Here is a 27,693-nt window from a genome sequence, read left to right on the forward strand (position 1 = left end):
TAATTAAAAAAAAAAAAAAAAAAAAAAAAAAAATCCCAAAGGGGGGGGGGGGGGGGGTTTTGAACCCCAAACCCCCCCCCCCCTGCGTACGCCCCTGCTCTAGACGTTATATGCGCCTAACGTTAAGGTTTGTTCTGGACATTGGTTGATATGCACTCAAATAAGACCTTTTTAATGTCGGCTGCTAGAATTTTTGCACCCCGTATTCAATGAGGTATAAAATAATCTACATTTCATGTGAGTTTCAGCACATTTAAAGCAAATGGGAAATTAGTAACGAATGTATTAACCCCTACCCCTTTTATATACTCTAGACGTTATAAGCGCCAAACGTTTAGGTTTATTCTGGACATTGGTTGATATGCGCTCAAATGAGACCTTTTTAATGCCGGCTGCTAGAAATTTTGCACCCCGTATTCCATTAGGTATATAATAATCTACATTTCATGTGATTTTCAGCGCAATTAAGACATGCAGCAACATTTTTAATACAAAATAAAAAGTGTTATGTCATATAGAAATGTATGTATCATATTCAACATTTCCCTTGCCTAGTTTGCACCTCCCCATATAGGAAAGAAATGCAGATCTGCAGCAGACCTGCCGCAGACAGTCATCTTTTTCACATGCAAATTAGTTTTGCCGCAGACTTGCCGCAGACTAGCCGCATACTCTTTCAGTATGATCAGAGTCTGCGGCAGGTCTGCCGCAGACTTGCTGCAGACTTGCCGCATACTCTTTCAGTATGATGAAGAGTCTGCTGCAGACCTGCCGCAGACTCTTCATCATGAATATTCATATCTCATATTGACCTGCTGCAGACCTGCCGCATACTCTTTCATATCCAGTACGTGGCAATAAAGTATGCATGTAGAAGAACCAGTGATAAACTGATTGATACTTCATAATCGATATTGGCAATATCGATATTACCAATTAGGTAATACCAATATATATCGATATTACCAATTAGGTATATTCTATTCTCAATTGTATTAACTTCGTCACATAGATCATTTGAAGTTTATTCAAGAGTAACATTTAAAGTGACATAGGCTCGTACACATATATATATATACTAAATATGTATATTGTTTCTTGGTTAGTAATCATATAATCAGGGGCGTACGCAGGATTTTTTCAAGGGGGGGGGGGGTTTAAATATTTTGCTCCCGAAAATTTGAAAATTGGCCTGAAGTCCAACTTCAGGCCAATTGAGGTCCCATTGGCCTGAAGTTGGACTTCAATTGGTCCAATTGAAACCAATTGAAAACCTTTTAAAGTCTAATGGGGCAGATTGGTCCAATTGAAATCCCATGAAAGTCTAATAGGGCCAATTGAAACCAATACATAATCATCTCATGCATATTCATTACTTTACACGTGTGACAGAAAAATACATTTATCATGATTTGTTAAGCAAATTAAGACAATGCACATCATTGGCCTATATGCCCTATTAGACTTTAAAAGTCTAATAGGGCATATAGGCCAATGGGGCCAATGGGCCCAATTGGTCCAATAGGGACAATCTTGACCAATTGAAACCATCTGAAGTCCCATTAAAGTCCCATTGAAACCTGTTAAAACCTATTGAGACCAATTGAAACCAATTGAAAATTCAATTGGTGTTCAATTGGTTTCAATTGGATTTTCGTCTTGGGATATAGTTACAACAAAAAAGTGAGTTAGTGGGGCTGAAGATAAGATCACATATGGCACAACAAAAAAGTTTGAAACAGTCCATTAATTCCTCAGTCTCCTCTTATGTAATAAATTCCTCTTATGGTACCAGTTGAACTTGAAGCAAAATGTTTGGTTTGACAGAAGCTAAAAAGACAATTAACAGTGCCAATTAACACAGGAATTTGCCTATAGCCTAATTGCTCCAGACTGTATAATTTCCCACTTTTCTGTGGCAGACCTGCCGCAGACTGTTCCTGTGGCGTACTGGTATGCGGCAAGTCTGCAGCAAAGTTTCGCCCTGCCGCAGATCTGCCGCAGACTGTTCCTGTGGCATACTAGTATGCGGCAAGTCTGGAGCAAAGTTTCATCCTGCCGCAGATCTGCCGCAGACTGTTCCTGTGGCATACTAGTATGCGGCAAGTCTGGAGCAAAGTTTCATCCTGCCGAAGATCTGCCGCAGACTGTTCCTGTGGCATACTGGTATGCGGCAAGTCTGCAGCAAAATTTCTTTATGCCGCATACTTCGGCATACTCTTTGCCGCAGACTAAAAGTCTGCGGCAGGTCTGCGGCATACTTTACACTTTCCTATGGGTCACTCTCCTTTTCCCTCTCCATGCATGCCCCAAGACGAAAATCCAATTGAAACCAATTGAATTTTCAATTGGTTTTAATTGGTTCCAATTGGTTCCAATTGGTTTCAATTGGTCTCAATAGGTTTTAACAGGTTTCAATGGGACTTTAATAGGACTTCAGATGGTTTCAATTGGTCCAGATTGTCCCTATTGGACCAATTGGACCCAGTGGCCCCATTGGCCTAGGCCCCATTAGACTTTAATGGGACCCCAATTGGTTTCAATTGGACCAATTGGCCTTAAGTTGGACTTCAATTGGTCCAATTGAAACCAATTGAAAACCTTTTAAAGTCTAATTAATAATGGGGCAGATAATTGGTCCAATTGAAATCCCATTAAAGTCTAATAGGGCCAATTGAAACCAATAGAAACCAATAGGACCAATAGAAACCAACAGATCTATGCATCTCATGCATATTCATTATTAGTTTACAGTGTCACAGAAAAATACATTTATCATGATTTGTTAAGCAAATTAAAGACAATGCACATCATTTTTGTGATTTCTATTTTCCTTCGGCAATTATTAACCAATAGAAATGTTACAATTACATTCACGTTTTAACAATAGATATATTGATTATATGATTACTGACCAAGAAACAATATACATCTTTAGTATTTATATATGTGTATGAGCCTGTGTCACTTTAAATTTTTACTCTTTAATACACTTCAAATGATCTATGTGATGGAGTCAATACAATTGAGAATAGAATATACCTAATTGGTGGAGTTGCCAACATCGATTATGAAGTATCAGTTCATCACTGGTTCTTCTACCTGGATCGATTTACCAATTGAATCCCCATTAAAATAAATGCCCCCATTGATACCCAAATGAATACCAATTGGCAATTTGGAGTACATGGAAAGTGAAACAATAGGTTCCTATTGAAACCAATTGGCAATTAGTCACCATTAAAACAAATTGCCAGTTGGTTTCAATGGGTACCTATTGTTTCACTTTCCATGTACTCCAAATTGCCAATTGGTATTCAATTGGGATTCAATGGGGACATGCAATGGGGATTCATTTAGATTTTCGTCTTGAGTGCTGTCATTATAAAACATCTTCTTCTCTATAGATCTCCCTTTTATTTCCTCTGGCTTTATCATTTGTATACTACTTTTGCTATAATATTCCCTATGCCCTCACCCTGCCCCTCCCCCACTGCGGGAACGGAGGGACCGCATGCATCTTCCAAAAATCTCAGGCTCGTAACAAAGAAAAAGATCTGCCCATATTGACTTTACACACCGGACTTATGCTGAAAAGGGGGGTGCTGAAAAGGCTCGTGTAACAAAAGAAAAAGATCTTTCCGTATTGACTTTACACACCGGACTTATGCTGAAAAGGGGAGGGGGTGCTGGGAACACGCATATGCGTACCCTAAATAACACTGAGTCGGGGGACCGGGGCCCCCACTCCCCTCTCTCTCTGTTTCTCCCTCCCTCCCTCCCTCTCTTTTACCCTCTTTCACAGTATTGGAAACGCCCCAATTTCAAAAAATGAAATGGAAGCTCTTATTACCAATCATGTGAAAGAGTATGTTTTGACCAATACATGATGATAACAATTTTGCCGGGAAACCGCCTACTAATTCATATATTTGGTAAATTAGTTTATCTATAGGTGTGTGAGAGATAAACGCACGTGTCGCGCACGTGTGCGTAGTCCCATATACATCTTTCTGTGTGCAGTGCTTGTAACTTTACGAAGACTGGGCCAAATTTCTTATCATTTTGATGATTCCAGAACCTTGCAATACACACCAATACTTATATGCTTGATGGTCAACCTTTTCTGATCGATTCCACAACGTTTCTTTCACAATGCAATCGCATGACCATAACTGGTCTTTATCTTTAAAGGTAATACAAAGTTTTGGGAAATTTTGAAAATTGGGTGGATAGTGAATCTTTACAATTTTGATATATTTGGATGCCCCTGTGGATGTATTATAAGCACTAAAAAAATTAGCCCCTAAAACACTTCTGTTTTCGAGAAAAATTGAAATATAAAAATTTACCGGTGCTCCCGGTAAATTTTGATAAATTTTGATAAAATTTGATAAATAGCGCCTATGGCGCTATGGTACAATAGTAGCTGCGACCATGAAAATCTCAGAATATGTAGTTGGGATATATAATTTCCAAACAGGAATAGCTAATCGGTCGATTTTAGTCAAGAAACATCGTTTCATAGCTAAATTAATATCTTGACCTTGAGAGGGAGCTATACAACATTAAGAGTTTATTATTTATAATTTCATAACTTTAGACTCGATTTCAACCGCGACAACGATCAATGTATATTGTAGGAACGCATATGCTTCCAATATGTTAATTTGAACCAAATTCATGACCCCATACCAAAACTTTGTATTACCTTTAAACACCTCGTACTCAAAGTATATCACAACAACACTAAACAAAAGAACATTTTACCTACTTATATCATAGATTTATTTCTCTTTAAATCATAACCTACACCATTTGTCGTTACACAAAACACAAATACTAAAACTGGACATGATTTTCACATAAGCCATTAAAATAATCAAGTTATCATAATCTAATTTTTTTTCTTATTTACATCATAATACATTCAATTCATTATTTGCACAATCAAACATCTTCTTGTTTCTGTACACAAACATTCTTATCAAGGCTCCTGCGCTTGCAGTACCATAGTCAACACTGTCAAGGAACTCTACAGCCAAAGGGAAACCAACAAAACAATCTATATTTTCATGATAATAGTCACTAAAAACAAATAAAGAACAAAGACGTTGTCCACCTATTTGTCAGCTTTTTCGCATTTCAATGTTTTGTAAAGGTCTGAAAGTAAGCTGAACAAACACAATGTGACTGTAGTAACAATTCAAGATCAAGACCTTGATCGACAATTGATGGTGAAATTGGTGATTCTTAACCTGTTGACTTCTGAATTGTTTGATTGCACAGGCTCAATATAGGAGCCACCTCATTCCAAGAATCAATGGGTTGATTTGTAATCCGATTTATGAGACAGGTATTATATGATTTTAATTTAGCCTATATAATTAGTGTGTTGTAGTAATAGATACTACTGTAGCTGTAGATCCTAATGACACTGGATATATTTTGTTTCAGCAATTAACCGACCTTCATGCATTCCCAATGTAGCTTTTCATACCACAGCTATCAGCATGCTTCTACAGGAAACCCTGGAAAATAACCCAGAATAGACCCAGAAAGTAGACGTTCACAAAATGCAACCTGTTTGTTCCTACATACGATAAGCATATTAAACTGTTTCTTCGCGCAGTTAACAGACTTTACCAGGTACGCTAGATGTCAGGGAAAGTGGGCGCTGTGTGCACTATGCAATAATGCATTGGTTTATGATGCATTGTGTCGCATGACCTTAAATTCGAATGCTATAAAGAATGGAAGAGTTTCTACAGAACTGACAAAGTGAGCATACCCAGAAAAATTCACCACTCTAGACAGGCTCGTCATTCCCTTAGTTTTTGTGTTTCAATCGGTTTATGGTGCGTTTTCTACAGAAGCACATATATAGAAAAACCTGGAAAGTAACAGAAAGTAGCAGAAAGTAACAGTATTTTGAAATTCTGTACAAACATGCCGATTTTGGACGTAAATCAAGGCCAGCGATCAGAGTATATCTGTGTAAAGACATGATTCTGAGATGCTTAGGAAATACGATTGATAATCCAGCTTAATCGGTAATTAGAATTTGATTCATGATTTATGTTTTCTGAGCATGATTGATGTGTTGACGATTCATAAAGATTTTGTACAACTTAAACACTTGGGAGTGAAATAGAATTATTAATCTTCCTTCATATCAGAGAGTGTTGATTGCTTTGCCAGTGCGGAGGAGATTGAGCGCGTGCATGAGCGGGTATACACGGGTGCCGGATCTAGTGTTGGAGTGCTTCAATGCATTAGTAACCAAGTCTATTATCTACAAACTATAGTCCTGTTCAGGACTCATAACCATTACAGCTTTTCTTCTTCACATTCTCCTTTCTTTATCATTCAATGATGTCGACGGTACATGAAAAGATGACAATCTTTAGTTATTCCATTCAATCTCTCATAAATATTCCAGTATTTATCAGATTACATGTATTTTCTCTCTTCCATGCTTTTATATACAATATTCCCTTCCCAAGCTTGCTAAAGTAGAAAAAAGAGTGATTACATGATTACAGCCATCAGTATTTAAAGAAGTCACGTAGAGAAGCATCATATTTTCAATAAAAAAAATGCACATAATTATGAAAAAATGTCTGGATTAACTGGCTATTGGTTATAGAATTTCCCGACATATCATTTACATATATTTACATCAGAAGTCATCAAAACTGATCAACACATTGTCTGAAAAGCATGATTTGTGAACTTAAGTCAAATTATAGAACTAAGTAAGAATATACACAGGCACCTTTTTTATTGGTGTGGTTTGACTTTGTTTCAATAGACTTTGATTAAATCTGTACAATACACATTTACAAAGAATTATATTACTTTTCATTTACAAATAGTTTAGTTTAAGGTTATATGCTGGAAACTTCTAAGCCGGAGTGCTACATTAAGCCTGGGGGGCATTTCACAAAGCCTTTTTTCAATGATAAAAATCAGTGACGAATCTGCTGATAACCAATCAGAACAAGGATTTCAGTAGCTTATAACAAAAACTGTCATTTGTCACTGATGACAAGTTTTGTGAAACGCCCCTGCGGCGTTGAGGCAAGAGTGATGCCTCCCCTTACCCCCACAACGACCCATCAGATCTGATCAGGAAATCAGATTATATTTCAACCATTGCAATTCCTGTTTGCCCTCTCATATTTGTATGTACCACATGTATAAAACCATGTGTTCCATTCATTTTCTCTCACTGTTCGACTCTCATTTACTTCCCGCTGTGTGTGGGATAGTCAGTGTAATATCTTACGCCCAAAATATGAGACATTCACGATTGACATGCTATGCAGCTTCTCATAGAACTTCAAGATATCTCAAAGTAGAGAGCAAGGGATTCAAACAAACTTAGAATCAAAGATACAAATCTGCTTTTGGACATAGCCCAGGGGGGGGGGGGGCGTTTCACAAAACTAGTCATCAGTGACGAATGACAGTTTTTGTTATAAGCTACTGAAATCCTTGCTTCTGATTGGTCATCAGCAGATTTGTCACTGATTTTTGTCATTTGTTATTGAAAAAAGGCTTTGTGAAACGGGTCCCAGATGATTCAAGTATGATCCCAAGGCAATTTTCTAGATTAATCCTAAAACAAGACAATTAACAAATTTTTACACGGACACACCACAAAAGCATATTGTAAAATTCCTCATCCTATTTCTTCCTAAAAAATAGATGATTCTCAAGCTCCTTTACACCAAGTGAAAAGTCTAGGTACACATCTTCATGAATCACAATCACATATATATTAATTCTATACAGATACAGAATTATTTCAGTATCATTTCATACATTGAAAAGTGCAGTCTGCAGATGTACCTCATAAGATGAACACGAAGGCAGGCATGACCAGTATACAACATGTATATTACAGGAAAGGGCACAGAATCTCTGACCTTGCAATATATCTATATCCAGTTTCTAAAGGAATCAACGACTGGAAAGCATGCCCATTATATGGTTTTACAGACGATACACTTTCAAAAGTTTTTAACAACATGTACATTTCCTAATAATTGGCATTCCCGCAATGCAGTTGCCTCTGAAAGTATAACATGGTTTTCTGCACGATTCTTGCTGGCAATGGACATGTTTTGTGCTTGATCTTGGCAAAGAAGGCAGCTTAGATATGGGGTGGTCTATCTGATAGCATTTGCCTCTGCATCTGCTCCCTATGGAGCTGTTCAGCCACTGGGTCCCCTATGATACCATGGGGCGGGGCAAACATGCGAGGGTGGGGTACGGCACCAGGTGGAGGAGGCACAGGGCTCACCATTGCATGTGGGGGAAGAGGGACTGGGGGTGGTCCAAAGGGGATGTGAGGGGGTACAATGTTAGGGTCCCCTGAGGGAGGGATGTAGGTATGGTGGATGTGTTCTTGAGGATGGAAATGTAGGTGTGTGTGGGAATGCGAGTGGGAATGATGGTGAGGGGTAGGGATTCGGCTGGTAGGGGTGGAGACACCAGGATTTACCCTTGGGTCACATCTAGGGTCACATCTAGGGTCAATAGCATGCTCTGAGCATGGGCTGACTCTGGGATCTACTCTGGGATCTATTCTTGGATCAACCCTTGGATCTATCCTGGGATCCAGACGAGGGTCAATCCTGGGGTCAACTATCATAGCCATTCGCTCTGAATGCAAACGCTCCGTATTCAGGCGCTCTGCATTAGCCAAATGTTCCCCGCTTTGAGGTGGGCCCATCATATGTCTGTCCCTATCAACTGCCTGTAGGTATGCTGCAGCTACAGGATGCATGACAGGGTGGGGAGGTTCAGCGGAGTGAACGGAGCGAGCCTCACGCTCACGGGCTTCCCTAGCTTCTCTCTCACGAGCCTCACGTGCTGCCTGTGCTTCCCTTGCAGCCTGAGCCTCCCGGGCAGCCTTAGCTTCTCTTGCTTTCTGGGCCTCTCTTGCAGCTTGGGCTTCCCTGGCTGCTTGGGCTTCACGGGCAGCCTGTGCCTCTCTAGCAGCCTGTGCTTCCCTAGCTGCCTGAGCTTCGCGTGCAGCCTGGGCTTCCCTGTTAGCTTGTGCTTCCCTGTTCGCTTGTGCTTCACGAGCAGCATGCGCTTCTCGTGTAGCCTGCGCTTCACGTTGAGCTTGCACTTCCCTTGCTGCCTGTACTTCCCTTGCAACTTGCACTTCTCTAGCGGCCTGTACTTCTCTTGCGACTACAGCCTCCCTCACTGCCTGAGCCTCTCTCACTGCATGAACGTCTCTGGTTGCTTGAACAAGAGCTGCCTGAGCATGAGCAGCTTGTGCTTGTGCCTCTCTGGCAGCTTGGACGTGGGCAGCCTGGACATGAGCCGACTGTGCCTCCCTAGCCGCCTGCACGTGAGCAGCCTGAGCATGAGTGGCCTGGGCATGGGCAACCTGCGCTGCATGAGCCGCCTGAGCAGCATGGGCCTGCTGCACAGCTGATGCATGAGCAGCCTGGGCTTCCTGTGCCATGAAAGCATTCATAGGTACCCCATCCTGCCGCATCCCGTACATCTGTTCATAACCCATCTTCTGTCGCATCTCCATCTCCCTCATCTCCCTCATCTCCATCTCTCGCATCCCCTGGTACTCCCTCTCTCTCAGCTCCTGTATCTCCCTCTCACGAAGTTCCCTTTCCCTCATCTCCCGTTCAACCAAGTCGATCTGTGCATCTCTGTTTCCCATCACGTAGGCAGACTCCAGCTGGTACCGCAGGATGGGGTCAGGTCCGATCAAGTTCGGCAGCATGCCAGGAGGCAGGTTGTTGTTGTTGGAGTGCGGTCTAGCATATTCACTGAGTGTGCGCAGGGCTGGTGTCTCAGGACCAGGGTATTGCCCCTGCCTAGATCCTGGTGGCGCAGGATACCCTGGGGTGCTTGGTGCTGGAGTAGAAGTGAAAGAACTTATCACCTGGGCATCTGCACTGGTATTCTCTGGTGGGGTTTCAGGTCGTCTCTGTAAAAACATAATGAAAGAAAACAAATTTAATATCTTGGCAACATACACTCAATAACATCAGAATTGATTTTCTATTTGAATTTGACTCAAGCTTCAATGAAAGAAAAAATGTTTCAATAGTTTCTAAAGACTTTATCATAAGTGATACATAATAAATTATGTTAGTCAAATCCAAACATTCATGTAAAAATAAATCTACATATCCATGTAGAATTCATCTAAGTACATCTTCTTTAACCTGTGGATATCATTAGCCCAGCTTTAGATAAAGCAGACATCCATGTACATGAATAGGCTGTCATTATCTTCCTACTATATATTTGCTTCATTGGAGATTGAAGCCCCACCGCACTACTTATAGCTACTTGCGCCCTCTATATAGCAAAGAATGCCTAATCGGTGACCATTGGTCCCCCATGGCCCCCTTCTTCTTATGTTAATTGAGAGCTGATTTGATGAGATAACCACCTGTCAATGACCATGCAGGGAGGTCTAATCCCTCCTGGCCAAACTAGTGCAGAGGGGCTTTAAAGGGCTTGTTTCTTACTCCATTATTCTACTAAAAATACCAGCAGTGGAAGGCTTTCATGTTTTCAAAATTACTGAGCAGTACTTACAGCTACTCTATCATTTGCTTCAGCACTCTTTTCATCCCGGCTGGTCGAAGAGCTCCTCTCCCTGTCTGCCTCGTGGCTGATACTAGAACGCTTCTTACGTTCACGGTCCCTGCATCGACGCATCCATTTGGAATCTTCTCGGGGTGAGAACAGGAGATCAGTTCGACTGCATGAGTTGTTCCTTCGGGACCAGTGGCGTATGAATCTGTTTGGAAAGAATGAATAAGAAGGCATTGAAATATGAATCACTGAAATAACTTTGTAGAGGAGTTTGCATAATCTAGGATAGTACTTGTGCCACTTCACTTCAACATTCATTTGCAAAGTTGGTTGAAACGCAAAATGTAGTTGCACATTATATCACTGATAATGAATCTGGCTACATCTTTTTTGCAAGATAATTTTGTTATGTCAGATTCAGCAGTTTTCATAAGATATGGCTCACACATGATAAAAGTATCTTCAAATGTTAGGTTGTACACCTTTGTTGAAATGAGATTTTAATGTTTTGCAACATTTACTAAGCTGCAAATCATATTAACATAAACAGGATTTCCAGTGACGAAAGTCTTTGAATGAATTTGTCTTGATACAAACAGTGTTTCATTAAAATTTATAAATATATTTAGAAAATAAATAAAAATACAAAATGTGTTCATACTTGGCAGAGGAACTTGTGTGAAGTAGTCTATCCACCATCATAGGCTCAGGAGATGGAGAGCGATTACCAAGATCCTCATATTCTTCCTCTTCTTCTTCTTCCTCTTCCTCTGTCTTTTCTCCATCTTTCTTCTCGCTATCAGGCTCCTTCATCTCTTCTTTAATTTCTCGAGGTTTCTGTGCCTCTTCATCGATGCCAGTCTCTGTTTTGACTTTCACTGCACCATCGGGGAACCTCAGAGTTGGATGCAGCATGGGTGGGACAAGAGGAGCAGATGGTGATCCTCCAGGGGCAAGTCTGTTTTCGGTGATGACAGATGTCTGCTGCATACGCTTCGGGTCACCCATGATGCTCCTATGCGCAGCCTCAAATTCAGCCTTCACCTTGGAGATATCGAACGAGCCCTTGTCACCAGCAGCAGCTGATGTAGCGGGTTGGGAGGGTGGGAGGGGCTGGTTGGGTGGGAGGGGCTGGTTGAGTGGGAGGGGCTGGTTGGGGGGCGGGTAAGGAGGTACACCTTTTGCAGCGTCAGGATGACCTGGTCGGTGCTCAAAGGGGGGATACTGAGGGTAGCTATAGGTTGGCATCTCTTGCTTGATACGCATATTACCCACCATGATTGGCTCTTGAGAAGGAAGGGATTGTGGAGGATATGCCCCTGGCCGTTGGTCTGGTAGCATCTTGCTTGATTTCCCTTCTGCCTCTCGGTGAGGAGAGTTCGGCCTTCCTCTATCTTTCTCCAAAGGACTTTCCCTGGGTTTGGGCACACTCTCTTGTTCCTTGTCACGACCATCATGATCTCGTCTCAATGGGGGCGTTAGATTCTCCCCTGGTTTGGGAGGACGTTCCTTTCCATAAGGCATGTAAGCAGACTCGCCCCTTGGGTACATCTGAGGCATTCCAACACCATGATGTGGGAAACTTGGTAATCCTTCTCTGTAGACCAAAGGTGGAGGATCCAGTCTTCCCCTGCTACGTTCCATGTCCCTCTCCTTCTCCCTATCTTGGCTTGGACGATCTCTGTCGGATTCAGACTCATTCCTGCTGCTCCTCTCCGAACCCTTTCCATCAACAGAGCGTGGACGATCGTGATCCCTGCTAGGACGATAAGCTTCACTTCTTTCCAGATCTTCTGGCCTTCTCCCTTCCTCAGACTGCCTCCAAGCTGCTGAAGCCTCTCTTATGAGAGACTGTCGATCTGGATTCTCGTTTCTTTGGTCCCTGTTCTGGTAATGAGCCTGCAATTCCTTGATGTGAGGCATGGACATACCAGGAATGAGAGGCATACCTGGCATACCTATCATCCCCGGCATGGGCGTGGCACTGGGGAAACCAATAGGGTACATGGGAGGAGGCGGGGCAAGAGGTGTGTCCTTTCTGTCGGTGGGAGTGCTCCTTGCCTTCTCCTCCTCCGGTTCTCGCTTCGGAGAGGGATCCTTCGCTTCCAGCTCCGTGCGGATCATGTGGTCCACAAAACTTGTCTCAAAGCTCCTCTCCCTCCTAGCTTCTTTGTCTCCAGTCTCTCCACCTCGCCTAACCTGAGCCATGGCCAATGGGGAGAAGAGACCTGCTGTGGATGTGAAGGGTGGCAGCACCACAGCTGGTCCATGAGGGGTGCTAGCGGTAGACACCTGGTGCACCCCTCCATGGGGTGAAGATTGTGCCTCGCCCTTCTTCTCTCCTGGAGGTAGAATAACGGGCATGATGGGGGTTGGGAGGGTGAACCTCTGAGGTACGGGTGAGGGAACAGCTGCTGGCATGACAGGTTCTGGGGCTGGCTCTTCTTCTACAGGCTCTTTCTTGATCACAAGCATCTTTTTGACTTCAGCAGCCTCAACCACAGGGGGCTGAGGCTGCATTTCCTTCTCCAGATCTTTTTGCTGGCTAGCATCTAGGCATGTTGGTGGTCCTTCAAATGGTTCATCATTCTGCATTAAAAATATAACACAATAGCATACAATATAATCATTGTAAGTAACTGAAATATTTCAAAAACAAGCTGGAATTTGATGAGAAATCATTTAGTGATGATCGTGTAGACAGTCTTGGTTGGTGCAAGTTCTTACACACGCATGAATAAACCACCATTCATTATGATTTTTTATTGCAATGATACAATATCATTTTTGTCAAATTGCTTTTATGCACCTTTAATTAGTTCTTTTACACATCCATAGCATATATTTTAGGTCAGTTTTATAAGTAATGCTATTTAGCTCATTTGACATGTTAACCGGTTATCTTTCTCAGTCATTTTATATGTACATTCTATATCATATCTCATACAAATAAACAAGTTCAAAGGAATTCATCTTTTTCAATCTTCCTCCCTTACCTGAACATCTGCTTCCACATCTTGAATGTTCATCCGAATCTCCATCTTCTCCTCCTCCTCCTCCTCTTCTTCTTCCTCCTCTTCATCTTCTCCATCTCCCTCTTCCTCCTCCTCCTCTTCTTCTTCCTCCTCCTCCTCTTCATCCTCTGGTTCTACCCCCTGCTCTAGCAAGTCTTCCATTTCCTCCATCTCCTCTTCTTCTGGGTCTTCTTGCTTAATCCTTGGTGGCAGGCTGGCTGGGCTGTCCGGACCTTGGTCACTCTCCACCTGGAATTCCACACATCAAAATAATAAGTTGATTTGATTTGATTTGATTTATTTATTTCTGTATGATTTTCTTTTCTTTTGCAGTTTTACAAATATATAACAAACAAAACATTGCAAATTTGACACATTTCAAAAGACTATATGCAGAATAAAGTAAAACAGGAGCGTTGACAAAAGCTCGATAGCATGACTACCTTCATGATGGTAATAATAACAAAGACTATTTGTAAAGCGCCATATCCATTTCGCAGGAATTCTCAAGGCGCTGAGAGTATACATGAAGGAAAAGGATAAACTATATTAAATGTACACTGCAATGCAGAGCATGAGCAATACAATACAGATTACATCAAAAGATTAAGTTGAATAAGATGTGGAAATGTGGAAATAGTTGATTAATCAAAAGCGGTTTTGAACAGGTCAGTTTTAAGAGAAGACTTGAATGAGTTTACAGTTGCTATTTCCTCAAGAGGCTGTATACTTTCTATACTATATTTTCTGTAATCACTACTGTGCTCCTCGGGAGTAGCATTTCCTATTTGGATTTGTTAAATTGGGCATACAATATCTTCTTTAAAAACAAACTTCATAATACCTGTTTTAAAAAAACCTAATCCTGACCCTAGACATAGAGCAACTCTTTAAACTTCTTGGCAAGGATTGCCATTAAAAGCACATGATGATCATGATAGTTATTTTTTTGTATACTCTTAACCAGTATTCCCCAGAAAAACACCTTCATTTTTGTCTTTGTTGCTGTTGTTGCTTTTTCTCTTCTTCAGATGTACAAAACCACGTGTTGCCCTCTTGTACAGTCCTGTTTTCAACCATCGTTATACAGATGATCTACGTGTTATCACCTCGATCTTCTTACAGTTGGTGAATGAACAGAAGACGTGAATGAGTTTACGATTGCTATTTCCTTAAAAGGCTGTATACTTGTTATACTATACTTTCTGTAATCCCCCCTTTTCAACCATCGTTATACAGATAATCTACGTACATGTACTATACTTTCTTTAATCCCCGTTTTCAACCATCGTTATACAGATGATCTACGCGTTATTACTTTGATCTCCTTAGAGATTTCCTTTATATACTATACTTTCTGTAATCCCCCGTTTTCAAGTATCATTATTCAGATGATCTACGTGATATTACCTTGATCTTCTTAGAGTTGTTGCTGCCCTCACTAGAGGTGCTCAGCTCACTGGGTGAGTTATGGCTGAAGGTACCGCTACCTCTCCTGTGATTGAGAGGACTGCTGGGTTCACTGGCTACACCATCCAGGTGCTTGTTACGCCCAGCACGGGATGAGCTGTTCACCTATATAGTTAGAAGAGATGATGATTCATGATTAGAATTGAGGATGAAATTAGCATCTCTAATATTCATGTAAAAAACTAGATGGAACTTTGACTGTGTGCAGTCGAAAATGATGCCTCCGCCATAGAGCAGTTTTCATATACATGTATGACCTTTTGATCTTTGACATCATGGCCTTAAAATCTAATCAGTTCATTGGCTCTGCAAGATACATACATGATGTAAGTTTGGCTGGAATCCATCAATCGGTTCTTGAGATAACTTGATCCCTGTCAAAGTCCACTTGGCTTAACATACAACGTACCAGTTCTGTATGTCTCCTGGTGCATGATTTCTTCATGACATCTAAGGACTCTATTATTATCTTGACTCCTTTAAAATTTCAAGTCACTTATGGGTTCCTAGCCAACACCCTAAAGCCTGATAACTCAGGAAGACCTTATCAATCCCTGTCAAAGTCCACCACATCTGGGGAGTGTTTCACAAAGACTAAGATCAACTTTAAGTTGAACTTTACTATGGCAGGCCTTTCATGCCACTAGTTCCTCTAACGTACAATTTGTGGTCACAAATCTACAGAATTTACCTGATTTGATAGTTCACTATTGAAGGCAAAAATAATATCTAAAGATCATAATTGAGAGACCTATGGTGACAGCAACTAGTGGCATACATGGCCTGCCATATTTAAGTCCAACTTAATGTCGATCTTAGTCTTTGTGAAACACCCCCCCCCCCCTGAACATACAACGTACCAGTTCCCTGTGTCTCCTAGTGCGTAGATTCTTCTTGACGTCAAAGGACTCTCCTTCCCTGACAGGCTTGAACATGAAGGCAGGTGGAGCACCAGGGTTCTGGATTGGTCGTAGGATACCATACTTCTTGAAGTACACTCTACAATCTGTACACAGCAGAACTCTGTCTCTTCCACCATGGTGCCAATCCTTAGAACCTGAGGGAATTACAAGAGACAGTGTTTATTTCTCACAAAGTGGTGACAAGATTTGGTATCAATCCATGTAGAGGCATTATCACATCATAATATAGTATTAATTCATAAAGAGTCCTTTTTACATCACCTGCGCCCACTTTACATATTTCTGTTCAATATTGACAAATGTACTACCCCATGAAAGAAACTGACACGCAACATTTACATTTTGATTTTGAAAAAAATAGAATTTCATAATATTCCAGGTGTATTAGAATTATTGAGGAAAAAGTTAGATGGCATATCATCACTGGAAAAGAAATGGAAAGACAGAGAGTGACTCTCATATAGATCACTTTACCAAGTGCTACCCATGTAAGAAATTATCTGATTACAAATTACATTGTAACGCATTTGTCAGATTTCTTATTTTACTCAAACCTGCTAGCCCCCTGCATTACTGATTTATGACAAAATTGACCCTCATTAACTAAAAATTTAATTTCCATTCAATACAGCAATCGCATACTAATAATATCAGGTACAATATCGGTCCTGTTTTTACATGACAACCTTCCAAAATGTCCTATTAAATACTTACTTGTTGTAAAGCAATGTCTGCATGCATAGCCGCTGAAATTCTTTTCACTGTCATCACTGTCCAAGTCACATTCACTGGCGGAACTCAGATCCACTGCAAAAACAGAGTGGGAATTAACATGAATGCAAGAATATAAATACATTTTGTATTTAAAAAAATGGAAAATAATAAAAGAAATATGTTGCAGTGTCACAGTAAAGTACAGTAAATAAAGATACTCCCTGTTATGATAGCAAAGATGTTGTTCTACCTCTAAATATATCTGTTAAATGTGCACATAACATTGTGTTAATTGTGCTTGTGCAGACTTCATTGTAACAGAATTTGCATGTACATGTATATTATTTTGCACATTAGCAGTATGGTAGCTTTAATAGCAAAAATTAATGGCACAATAAGATGCGCCCAGTTCGCCAAAAGGCCTAACGGTGAATGAAAATTTGTAATTTGACATATAAACATGACATTGCTTATTAATATTAAGTCTGAACAAGACAGTATAGTCTAGATATTTTCCAGTCCCATGTCCTAGAAATACAGTTCTATCGCAATAAGTTTCAATTTCAGTTTCGCATTAAGCATTCTGTGTTCGAGACTCGTCGTTCCATGATAATATATTTTTAATGCTACCTAAACAGAATACTGCATCCTAGAATTGGAATATCTATCAATTCTCCACTACCAAGTAATCAAATCCATTTCTTGTTTAAAGATATTTCTGATTTATGTTTCCCTCATTTACTGATCATGCAGCCAATCTAGAATGCCGGGAGTGTACAGTACAGCAAAATACTTTCTTTACACCCTTCATATATTTGTAAACCTTTAAATAGCACAAAATCATTGATTTTACAACAACCCTTTACTTACAGAATTCACTAGAAGGTGGTCTGATGTTGCGTCCATAATTCCTGCGACTAAGTACACTTTGCCTGCGGTGGCGCCTGTAGATGCGATGATGATTAGCCTCAGGGGTCTTCTTCCAGTAGTAGTAAAACTCAACCAGGTCTCTCTGCAAGAAGCCAGTTAAACATTGTAAAAATCATAATTTCTTTTGATAATCCACAGGCATTAGTTCATGGTTTCTTTTTTGTTGTTATTGTATTCACTATTTTACTTTGTCTTCCTGTAATCTTTGTCATTGTTATACTTCTTTATGTTCCTGGAAATGAAAGAAAATTTTATAAATAAAAGAGACTTAGGGGCCATAGAGTGGTGAAGCGTGACGTCATCAAAAATCTAAATTTTTTAATTTTTCTTCATTTTCCGAAAGAGCATCAAAAATAATGTCCAAATGTCGAAAAACCAATTTAATATGTTAAGTATTGGCTGAGATATGACCATCTGAATAAATTTATGTCCTATGGGAACTCAGTGTTATATGCTCTGGATCATAATGGAAACCCAGCTTCGGTACTCTATAACATACATTTTTTATTCATAATGTTTTGGTATCTTTGGACCTCTAATATACACAGGTCCTTAAGAGCAGGGGAAAATTTGCAAGGGTTTTGAGTTAAAGTAATTTAATATATCCTTGAGTAAAAATCCCCCAAAACTGGGGGGGGGGCACAACCAAATGCTATATAAAGATGTCTCATCCTGCCCCCCCCCCTCCCCCATCCTGCCTTGGATATACATTGTACCTTTGTGGCTGAACAGCTTGAAGAAAAGGATTTTAAAGAAAAATCCTTTGTAGAATTAAAAATCATATGCTAGCTAGCATGAATTTATGTATAATTCAAGGGCAGTCACAATGACTTGAAAGTAACAAACTGCATTGTGAACATTGGCAGTCTAACATGTTGTATTAAAATCAAGGATAATGTCCACTCTGGACTGAAGTGGGGGTTGTTTAATAGAGAATGTGATATCTTACTGTATCCTTGTGTTGCAAGAAATCTCTCCTGATCCTGAAGAAGTTCTTGCCAAACTGTCGTAGTCCCCTGATGAACAGTTTCTGCAAGAAAATAGAAGAAGCAACTTGGATTATTTTCTCTCCTAAGTAACTGAAAAACTATATTACGTAATCTTGAAAACTACATCGTGGTGGTGGTCTTATGACTGTCCCTTTGTGACCCTGTGGATGATGGTTCTCCAGAGTGTTCTGGGCTGAGGTGAGTGAGAGACCTGTGAACTGTCATATTCTGTCTGCCTCGTCTCCTTGCAGCTACACTCTACATCATGTATTTCATAATAGTTTAAGATCAAAACTTGCAGCTGCACTACACTAACCTAGACACAAGCTAAGGATAAAGGTCAAAGTGACACAAATAAAATGTAATACTTTCCAATAACAATATTTAATATTCCTGTTTTTGACAGAATGCTTTCAATAGATTCATTTACATTCATCTGATAATATGTAAAAGTTTTTGAAGCTGTCTGCAGTGAAAATGTGTTTTAGCCCATTTATTGTAGAAATTGCAATGTTGCAACATTTTCAGAACCCAAGTCCATTACTCTTCATTTTACATTTACAGTACCCAATGGATGAATTAATGGATCAATTACCGTTTCCTCGTCTGTCCATTTCTTGTCAATAGATCTCGGGACTGGGCATTTAACCAGCTCCTGCAATGCCTTCCCAGTGTTATAGTGGTTCTCATGAAGCTGTGGCGAGACATTAGACAGAGAAAGAAAGATCAAGACAGGGAAACGATGGAAGACAACAAAGAGAGAAAGAGAAAAAGAGAGAAACAATACTCAAGGAATGGAGAATAGGGGAAAGATTGGGGAAATTGAGTAAATACAAGAGTAGAGAGACATCAAAGATAATAAAGAAAGAGATAGACAGACGGACAGACATACAGATGTATTAAAGGTACTATGTCCCTTTTGCAGCCAACCTCAAATTCTGTAGAACTTTGCAGGAATTATGAATATGTCATGTATGTCCTATCTGTGAAATTTAAACGTTAGCAGTGTCCTCATATTCAAATTATGCAAGGAAACCCGTTTACTTGCTAGACTTCACTGTCAGACACTATTGAGTGACTGACTGACTTTTTTCTTCTTTAGTAATAATATACATGAAAAGAGTTGTTAAGGGTACATGAGCATTTGTCTACATCAATAATCCACTTCTTGTGATGGCCCAGATTAAACTGATTGAATCTTTGCGCAGAATAAAACGTATGACCTTTCGGTACAATTGTCTGAAAATCAAGACTATTACTTTTGGGCTCTATAGCCCTAAAGTCGATTTGACAACTAATAGTCATTATTTTTCCACTTGAAGACATTTTCAAGCCCCACCTTTTTTAGGGAAGTTCTAAATAAGTATTATCTTTCAAATGCAGTTGGAATTTAACTTTTTCATTTTTTTGGCCTGCAAATGGGACATAGTACCTTTAAGGGAAAGTTGTGAAAAGAAAAAATTACTCAATACACACATTTTTCCAAGGTAGAATAGCAAATACATTAATAAAATGAACAAAATTGCTAATTAGTTCCACATGATGTGAAGATATATCAAAGATGCAAAAAAAGTTGTTTGCAAGATGTCATAAACAAGAGAATTACATTTTATCCATGGACTGTGTGTTAGTATCTAAAAGTATTGTATGCTCTAAAAAACAATTTTGAGAACAATTGACAAAACTTAGTATTTGAGGCTGCAATGATAAGAAAAACTTTCCCTCTAGGCTCAAATAAAAAATTTGTAATTTCTAGTTGAAATTTTCTTCCTCAATTCACTGTCAATGTGCACTTTTAATATAAACATTAATATAAATATTCATACACCAAAGTGCACCTTTAATATATACATTAATATATATATATATTCATACAGACAAGAATCCTAAATGTTGTTAAAATGACTATACATACCACAGTGATAGCGTTGATGGTGGTATCATCCTTAGATGCTACATCGCATCCTTCTTCAGGGGAGCCCCCATCACACATTCCAACAAAGGCTGCCATACTCCTACAAGGTCAAAGGTCAATACCATGGTCAAATACCACGTTCATGAATACAAGGAGAAAGAATATTTTCCATTGGATATAACTTGGTTGCAGATGTCATCACTGGGTTTGAAAACAAGACTGCTTTGACAATTTGGAACAGTGTTAACCATTACTTCATACACAACAGTTATGTAGCAAAATAAAATTAAACAGCATTTATCAGTAATTAATTTGTTGTTCTTGTCATTTTGCTACAGTTAGTAATCTGTTAATCAGTAAAACATGAATAATCAGTTTGATATTGAACCAGGCACTGTAAATGACCTAATACTATTGTACTAGCTAATAATAGTGATATATAAGATGACTAATGATGTTGTATTACCTAAGAACAGCCGAGATATAATGAGACTACAGTATATGCAAGGTATAAACAGAATTTTCATCAGACACTAACCATTTTGTTGTCTAAATTCATGTGAATGAGAATGACATAGCCATGCATGCATGCTTCCATGCTTAATGTTCTTGATATTCTTGTTTGCTCTTCTTTTCTCTCTGCTCTCATATATATGTAGATACATATCTTGTTGCTACTGCAAGAAGTGTACTTATCTTTTTCCTTGTTTATATTAATGTACGATGGTGATTTTCTTTGTATAAGTATTGCAGAGATGCCAACCCTATAGGATGGCTGCCAGTAACATTTACCATGTTTGTACGTAACTAATGGGGGTCTTTCCGGAACGCAAGACACCGCAGTATAATTTTCGCGCAAAACGTACACAAACACCCAATCACTCTTACTGCATTTCGAACCTACCATTTGTAAGTCCAAAATAAAGATGTGCATAAAAACGTTTTTAAAAATCTGTTTCCAGTCAAAGGATCTTCTTCTTGGGTACTCGCTCTTTTGAGTGAATCCATGATAATATTCAGGAAGAAAACACCTCGTTCAAGCGTCGATTTGGCAAATTCGAATCCACAGTCAAATGGCAGAACTTGTATCCTACACACGTACACTCACGATCACCAGTACCACAGACACACCAGCCCAGGCCGCTAGGCCCGGCGTTCATGGACAACAACACACCGTATACCGCACTTGCAATGCGCCCGCTGAATCACCGAAGTCTTCACTACTATACTTTGAATGGGTATGGCGGGCGCCACGGCACGATCATCTACCACCATGCTCCCCCCAAAATGCATGACCGCATGTAGCATACTAGTATCAAAACAGTAATAATAGAGGCCATGTTGTTTCGGAATTAAACAAGATGGCGGCCGAAGGACCATGTGCGCGAAAGTGCCTATCCAGTGTAGTCAAATTCAGTGAACTTATGAGTAAATGCGTGCGACATGCAGTCCTGTAACCGTAACGGTTGGCATCTCTGGTATTGTTGATCTTTTTATGTATTTCAATTTGGGGGCCCCTTTTTATAAGCCCTGCTTTCTCCTGGGTCACCTACATGTAACCATCATTGTGTTCTGCTAAATTGTTGATATAACTTATTTTTATTGTATATATATTTTGATGGTTGAATAAATAATTGAACTGAATTGAATTGAACTGAATTGAATTGAATTAAGGCCTAACCTGGCAGCTTGGAGATACATCTTGAGATCGACATCATTCATGACATCTGGCATCCAGCTGAGTTCTTCAAAGTCTAGGTTGGTACCCCTGGAAGGGCGTAGCTTAGGCTTGATGTCTGGTAGCACGGCCTGGTGACTGGGTCCAACCCTGATCTCGCCCTGGGTACCGGCAAGTCGTCTGGGTAGGAGCAGAGAGGACAGGATTTTAAAGAGATAAATTGTGTGTTATCATTACTCCCAACACCAAATAAAAGCATCAATATACTAATATTGACACTAGTCTTGGCCAAGGAATTCAAGTAGCTTGAATAAATAGAAATTCCTTGATATCTTAGATGATTAAAACTGAAATGCCTTTCAGCGTACCATGTAAAAGAGTCAACGTTGGAGAGTGAGCAAGCAATTACAAACATATACAAATGTATACATGTAGCTTTAATCTCAGCAATGAATATATATTTATTACATTGCATTATGAAAAAGTGAAAAGGAAGCATTAAAAAAAAATTCATGGATTTGCCTGTTTTTATTCAGCAATTTAAGTGAGCAAGAAGCTACATGTATCAATCAAAATGGCTACGAAAAATAGTTGTTTATGAAATATGAAGGGACCAATCCACCGACTCGTACAGTGTACAAACATGTTCATGTACTCAATATTTTTATTCCTGGAATCTACAAAGTTTACAATACCTTGTTTCTGGGTTGTAGCTGAGGATGTAGAAGAAATTGTTTGATATAACCTCAAAGTCCTTAGCTTCATGGATGTCCTTGAAATGGTACACAGTGCACTTCCGTCTGAAATACACATACCACAGATAATAAACAAAAGAGCATTTCTATTAATTTTCATTTTAAATTGGATTACTTGAGATTAGTACTCCTGGGGGGTGTTTCACAAAGATCCCAAGTTGAACTTAACTCTAAGTTGGACTTAAAAATTATGGAGAGCCATCTGTAGCCTTAAATAAAAAATATTCAAAAGTGAAAATTCAAGTACTTTAAACTTTTTATAAATTCCACATCAAGAACATGAAATCTCCTTGATAATAGAAAATATGGATGGTTTGAATCCACATGTTATGCCTTTTAAAAAAAACTTTTACAAAATATTTTCATAGATGCTAACAGCTTTCCATTATTGTTAAGTCCAACTTAGAGATAAGTTCAACTTAGGATCTTTGTGAAACACACCCCTGAAGATACAGGCATAACATGAATACTGTAGTAGATATTAAGGGACCTGTGAGTCATAATGTCCATTCTGTATAGAGGTAGAGGTGTCATGGTCTAGTGGATACGTCACTAGATCACACGGTTCGCAGTTCAAGTCTCGCTGTGGCATTATTGTCCTTTGGCAAGACATCAATCTACATTTGCCACTCTCCATCCAGGTGAAGTAAATGGGTATACAGTAGGTCATCATGATCATCATTTCTGATCTTAATTCTATAGGTTTATCAGCATTATCACAAAAGGATAATTCTTAAATCATAAGGGTGTCTACAACTGAAGTGATCGATTTATTCTTGTCACTGACTCTAACCATTTTCAGAGTGACATACCTCAGAGCAGATACTGGATATGTTTCTATGGTATCCGAAATGAAGAGCTCCCTGTTCTTGGCAATGGGATCTGCAGTTACAAGGGCTTGACCAGAATCTAAAATGAAAATATGAAAGCATCACGTATAGTGCTTGAAGTAAAATTGCATTTCACACAAAACTCATTTATTATGTACTTTGATATTGTCTTGAATTGGCAAAACTATGATGAGATCCTGTTCAGCTCCTGGATGTCAACATAAGGGATTACAAATTGAAAATTACAGATGTAAGTTCAACAACTGAAGAGTTCATATACATTATGTAAAAGTTTATGTTAAATAACTGTAATAGCTGAAATGATACTTGAAAATTTAAAATTGCTGTGCTATTATGTTTTAGGTGCACAAATACCATTGTCATTCGATAGGCTACTTTTATAGCTCTGACAAAATTCAATTGATTATCAGTTTAATAGCCATGTACAGATAAATGTACCTCACCTGGTTCCAGGCAGACAACTAATGTCCAGTATGCATTTTCACCTCCTCTAACACGTTACTTCATATGGAGAATTAGTTCGGTATTATGAACATATTTTCCCCATCCCCTTTGTAAGCATAAAAAGTTATCTAATAATAAAGTACCCTACAGCTATCACTATGCTGTGAAGAAATACCTTACACCTGTACATGTACATATAATCAAATTAGTTCAAGTTCAAGTTTTATTTCCACATCTGATTTAAAAAATAACAAGTATAATTTATATGCATATATACAATAACAAATATTAAAATGAATCATCTTCAATTGAAATCATAATGTGGTGGGAATAACAGAGGTTAATGGCCTATCAAGGTTATATTCCCAAAGATAATAACATTTACATAAAAGTTTCTTAACTATACTAAAAACAAGATAGAAATACAAAGATTAAAATCTGGTCTTCATACTTACTGTTTTCAACATGCCTATCCTGCATAAGAAGCTGGTAGACAGAATCAGGGACTTCTGATTGGCGATAATACCATTTCACAACCACATGAACGTTGTCTCTCTTGCTCTGCAAATTCAAATATTTCAATATTATATAAATTAAAAAACAATCGTTACTGTTTCAAATCAAAGCCTGAGATTGGAGAGTCTTCGGAAGGGGGGGGGGGAGAAGGTAAATATATGATAATGACTTTTCTATATATGGGGTGATTGTTGGAATATGTAGAGCATTTATACATAAGGCCTGTTGGTCATAAAACTGAAGGCTAATCCTGGTGATTGACAACACCTGTTATTGGGTAAACACCCGAATGGTGTTGAATTCCCCATGACAGCCCAATACTTTGCATCTTTAAGTATGACCAATGGTAAACAAATAACCATAGAACTTTGCTCTTACCACTTTGAATTCATGGACAGCACAGATGAAATAAGGCATTTCAGCTCTTGGACTTTCCATATAGACATCATCTGGAGGAAAAAGCGGAGAAAAAAACTTATAAATAAACTTTTGATCTTTGTGTTTAGTAGAAACACATAATCAAATAAATATAAGCATGAGAAGAGATCAATTATGCTAAAATAACAAAACAGGGTATTAGTTGTGCACTAAAAGAACATTATGCATTGTACATTCTGTATATCCATATCCATTTTGAAATCTCCAATTATTTTTTTAAGAGAAAATTTGTTTTAAAAATCTTAACTGAAAACTTAAACATACATGTACATAAAATACAAATACAGGTATGTTTTGTTAATACATCATGTGTCATATATGTTTTGTTTTTTCAATAATTGAATTACCAATCAACAGAAGAGCATGCAGGAAAATCCACATGAAATTTGTTTGTCTCATGTAACAGTGTAAGTAGACTCTAGACCCTTGTGGTCAAGATTGTGCTGTCAAGATCTACATGATTTCACGATCCAACATCTTTCAAAAGAGTCTCTCAAACTTGAAATCCAATAACCGAGAATATAAAGTTATAAACCGCATTTTTTATTGCTGCAATTACATGTATATAAGATTTTCATGAATAAAAAGTACATGTACATGTGCATCATAGATAACCTTGAGAATTGTTTTCTTCTTCAATAATTGAATTACCAATAAATAGATTTTCATAAATATAAGGTTCATGTACATACAAAGATATTAAACCTTGAGATTTGGCTCCACGACCGTGAAGTATATTTGCATATTTGAAAAACTTGGAAATTACAATAAATTCATACCTCCAACTTCATACTCAGTGCCGTCCTTTGCCCTGTAAAGCACCACCTCACCGTCACTATTACGCTCCGTTCGCGATTCCAGATTGCTTTTGCGAGACTTGGTGCGTCTGGTTTCATGCTCCCCATCCTCCTGCTTGTCGTTGTCCATGGACGAGCGCTTGCGTCGATGGGTAGGGGTTGAGGGGTTGGAGTGGGTTTCCCCCTCTCCTTCCTTTTTCTCACCCATGATGGAAGGAGAGGTCATGTGTCAAAGTAGAACACCGTGGACAAAGGTCAACAGAGCTGTGGGTTATTAAAAGAAAATGACATTTTGAGAATATTATGTCAGGGGCTCTGTCATGACAGGGCTCCTATACAAGGTAGCCCCATCAGGCGCCCCCCCCCCCCTAGCTTGGCCTTGTGCGAGCCGTAACTCGTAAGGCCAAGGCCGTACCGTCTCAAGTGTCTGTGTACATATGGGGTATTAAAAGCTGGTCCGGAAGGTTGACAAATGTTAGTTTTATTAAAGAATTCCCCATACCAGCAGTAGGGGCGCTGGTCCGAGAATGAGGAACGTCTGCATAAACAAGGTTATCCTCGTAAACGCAGACAAATTGCATCCAAAAAATTAAGGATCATCTGCATTTTCACCGACATTTTTTATCCTCGGCGCTCTGCTGGTTCAGCGTGAGAAAATAACCCCACTTCATTGTCTACTTTTATGGTTTGTACGTCTTTCCGAGAATTTATCGCTCATAACATGAAAGTCTCTGTTCAAAGTCAATGTAAACTAAAATGCATCAAGAAAATCATCACGAAATTTGTTTTTCGCATATAGCCAACACGCCGCTCAAAAATATGAAACTTCTGTAAAAATGCGGACGATCCTTATTTTTGAGGACGCATCCGTCCGTGTTTACAAAGACGGTCCTCATAATGCAGACGATCCTTATTCTCGGACCTCGACCAGCACCCCTACAGACCAGACGTTTATTTCTGTCAAGCTTCTAATCAATGCAATCTATGCCTACGAGAGTATTTCAAATGCCTATTTATATGATTATAGTTTATACATGTACATGGTGTAGTAGACCTAGTAGTAGTACTACGTACATGTCTCATCCACACACAGATGTCCATTGAACAGTCTCACATTCACAATGCACATACTAAATTACTACACTACAGTCTACGAGCCAAGCACCTTCATACACTACATACGAGCTACGGCCAAGCCCTACGCTACAGTGTACGCGATGATCGAAATCTTTATTATTCTTCACCCCATTTTTAACCATCTAAAGTCATAGAAATCAAGCACACAGAATAATACGATTTATCTTACATATTCAAACAATATATAAATATATGAATCAACCACACTTACATTCTGATAATCACAGCAATACCAATTTAATAGCTACATATTCCGTGTTTTGTATTCAACATTCTCTGTACAAATTTTGTCATTGTCTCAAAAGTATGGTGTCGTTAAGTAGAAAAGAAAGGAAAAGACCAAAACACGGGGCCCAGGATTAATATTCGCCCAATTTTAGCAGAGGAGATTTTAGGCCAAGGATGTTCCTTAGTTAAATATTTATACCCGGGGATTGGGGGGGGGGGGGTTCTCACATATTAAGTCATACGGGAGTGTGTCGCTATAACGGGTCTCAAAAAAAATCCCTAAACATGGGTCACATTTTCA

General features: G+C 39.2%; 1 protein-coding gene across 1 annotated transcript; it reads right to left on the reverse strand.

The window, feature by feature from the left end:
* Positions 1 to 4,764: 4,764 nt before the first annotated feature.
* LOC115918694 (arginine-glutamic acid dipeptide repeats protein-like) lies at positions 4,765 to 27,473 on the reverse strand. The gene is made up of 18 exons (XM_030987118.1): positions 27,376 to 27,473; positions 26,010 to 26,291; positions 25,171 to 25,241; positions 24,732 to 24,837; positions 23,794 to 23,890; positions 22,922 to 23,026; positions 22,230 to 22,406; positions 20,549 to 20,648; positions 19,229 to 19,327; positions 18,594 to 18,674; positions 17,585 to 17,726; positions 16,715 to 16,807; positions 15,938 to 16,134; positions 15,018 to 15,182; positions 13,590 to 13,856; positions 11,255 to 13,182; positions 10,594 to 10,798; positions 4,765 to 9,973 (listed from the first exon to the last, which is right to left on the reverse strand). The coding sequence occupies exons 2-18, from the start codon at positions 26,251 to 26,253 to the stop codon at positions 8,162 to 8,164; spliced, it is 5,889 nt and encodes a 1,962-aa protein (XP_030842978.1). The 5' UTR covers positions 26,254 to 26,291; positions 27,376 to 27,473; the 3' UTR covers positions 4,765 to 8,161.
* Positions 27,474 to 27,693: the final 220 nt, after the last annotated feature.

This window comes from Strongylocentrotus purpuratus, unplaced genomic scaffold, assembly GCF_000002235.5.
Source record: "Strongylocentrotus purpuratus isolate Spur 01 unplaced genomic scaffold, Spur_5.0 spur5_scaffold_16, whole genome shotgun sequence".
NCBI classification, from domain to species: Eukaryota; Metazoa; Echinodermata; class Echinoidea; order Camarodonta; family Strongylocentrotidae; genus Strongylocentrotus; species Strongylocentrotus purpuratus.

What these genes read in the sequence shown, in the direction of transcription:
- LOC115918694 (XM_030987118.1), bottom strand. Translation starts at nt 26,253, where the DNA reads ATGACCTCTCCTTCCATCATGGGTGAGAAAAAGGAAGGAGAGGGGGAA. An exon ending in AATGGACAGACGAGGAAACG is followed by an intron (nt 18,675 to 19,228) that starts GTAATTGATCCA and finishes ATTTTCTTGCAG; the next exon opens with AAACTGTTCATCAGGGGACT. An exon ending in ACCACCTTCTAGTGAATTCT is followed by an intron (nt 16,808 to 17,584) that starts GTAAGTAAAGGG and finishes CTGTTTTTGCAG; the next exon opens with TGGATCTGAGTTCCGCCAGT.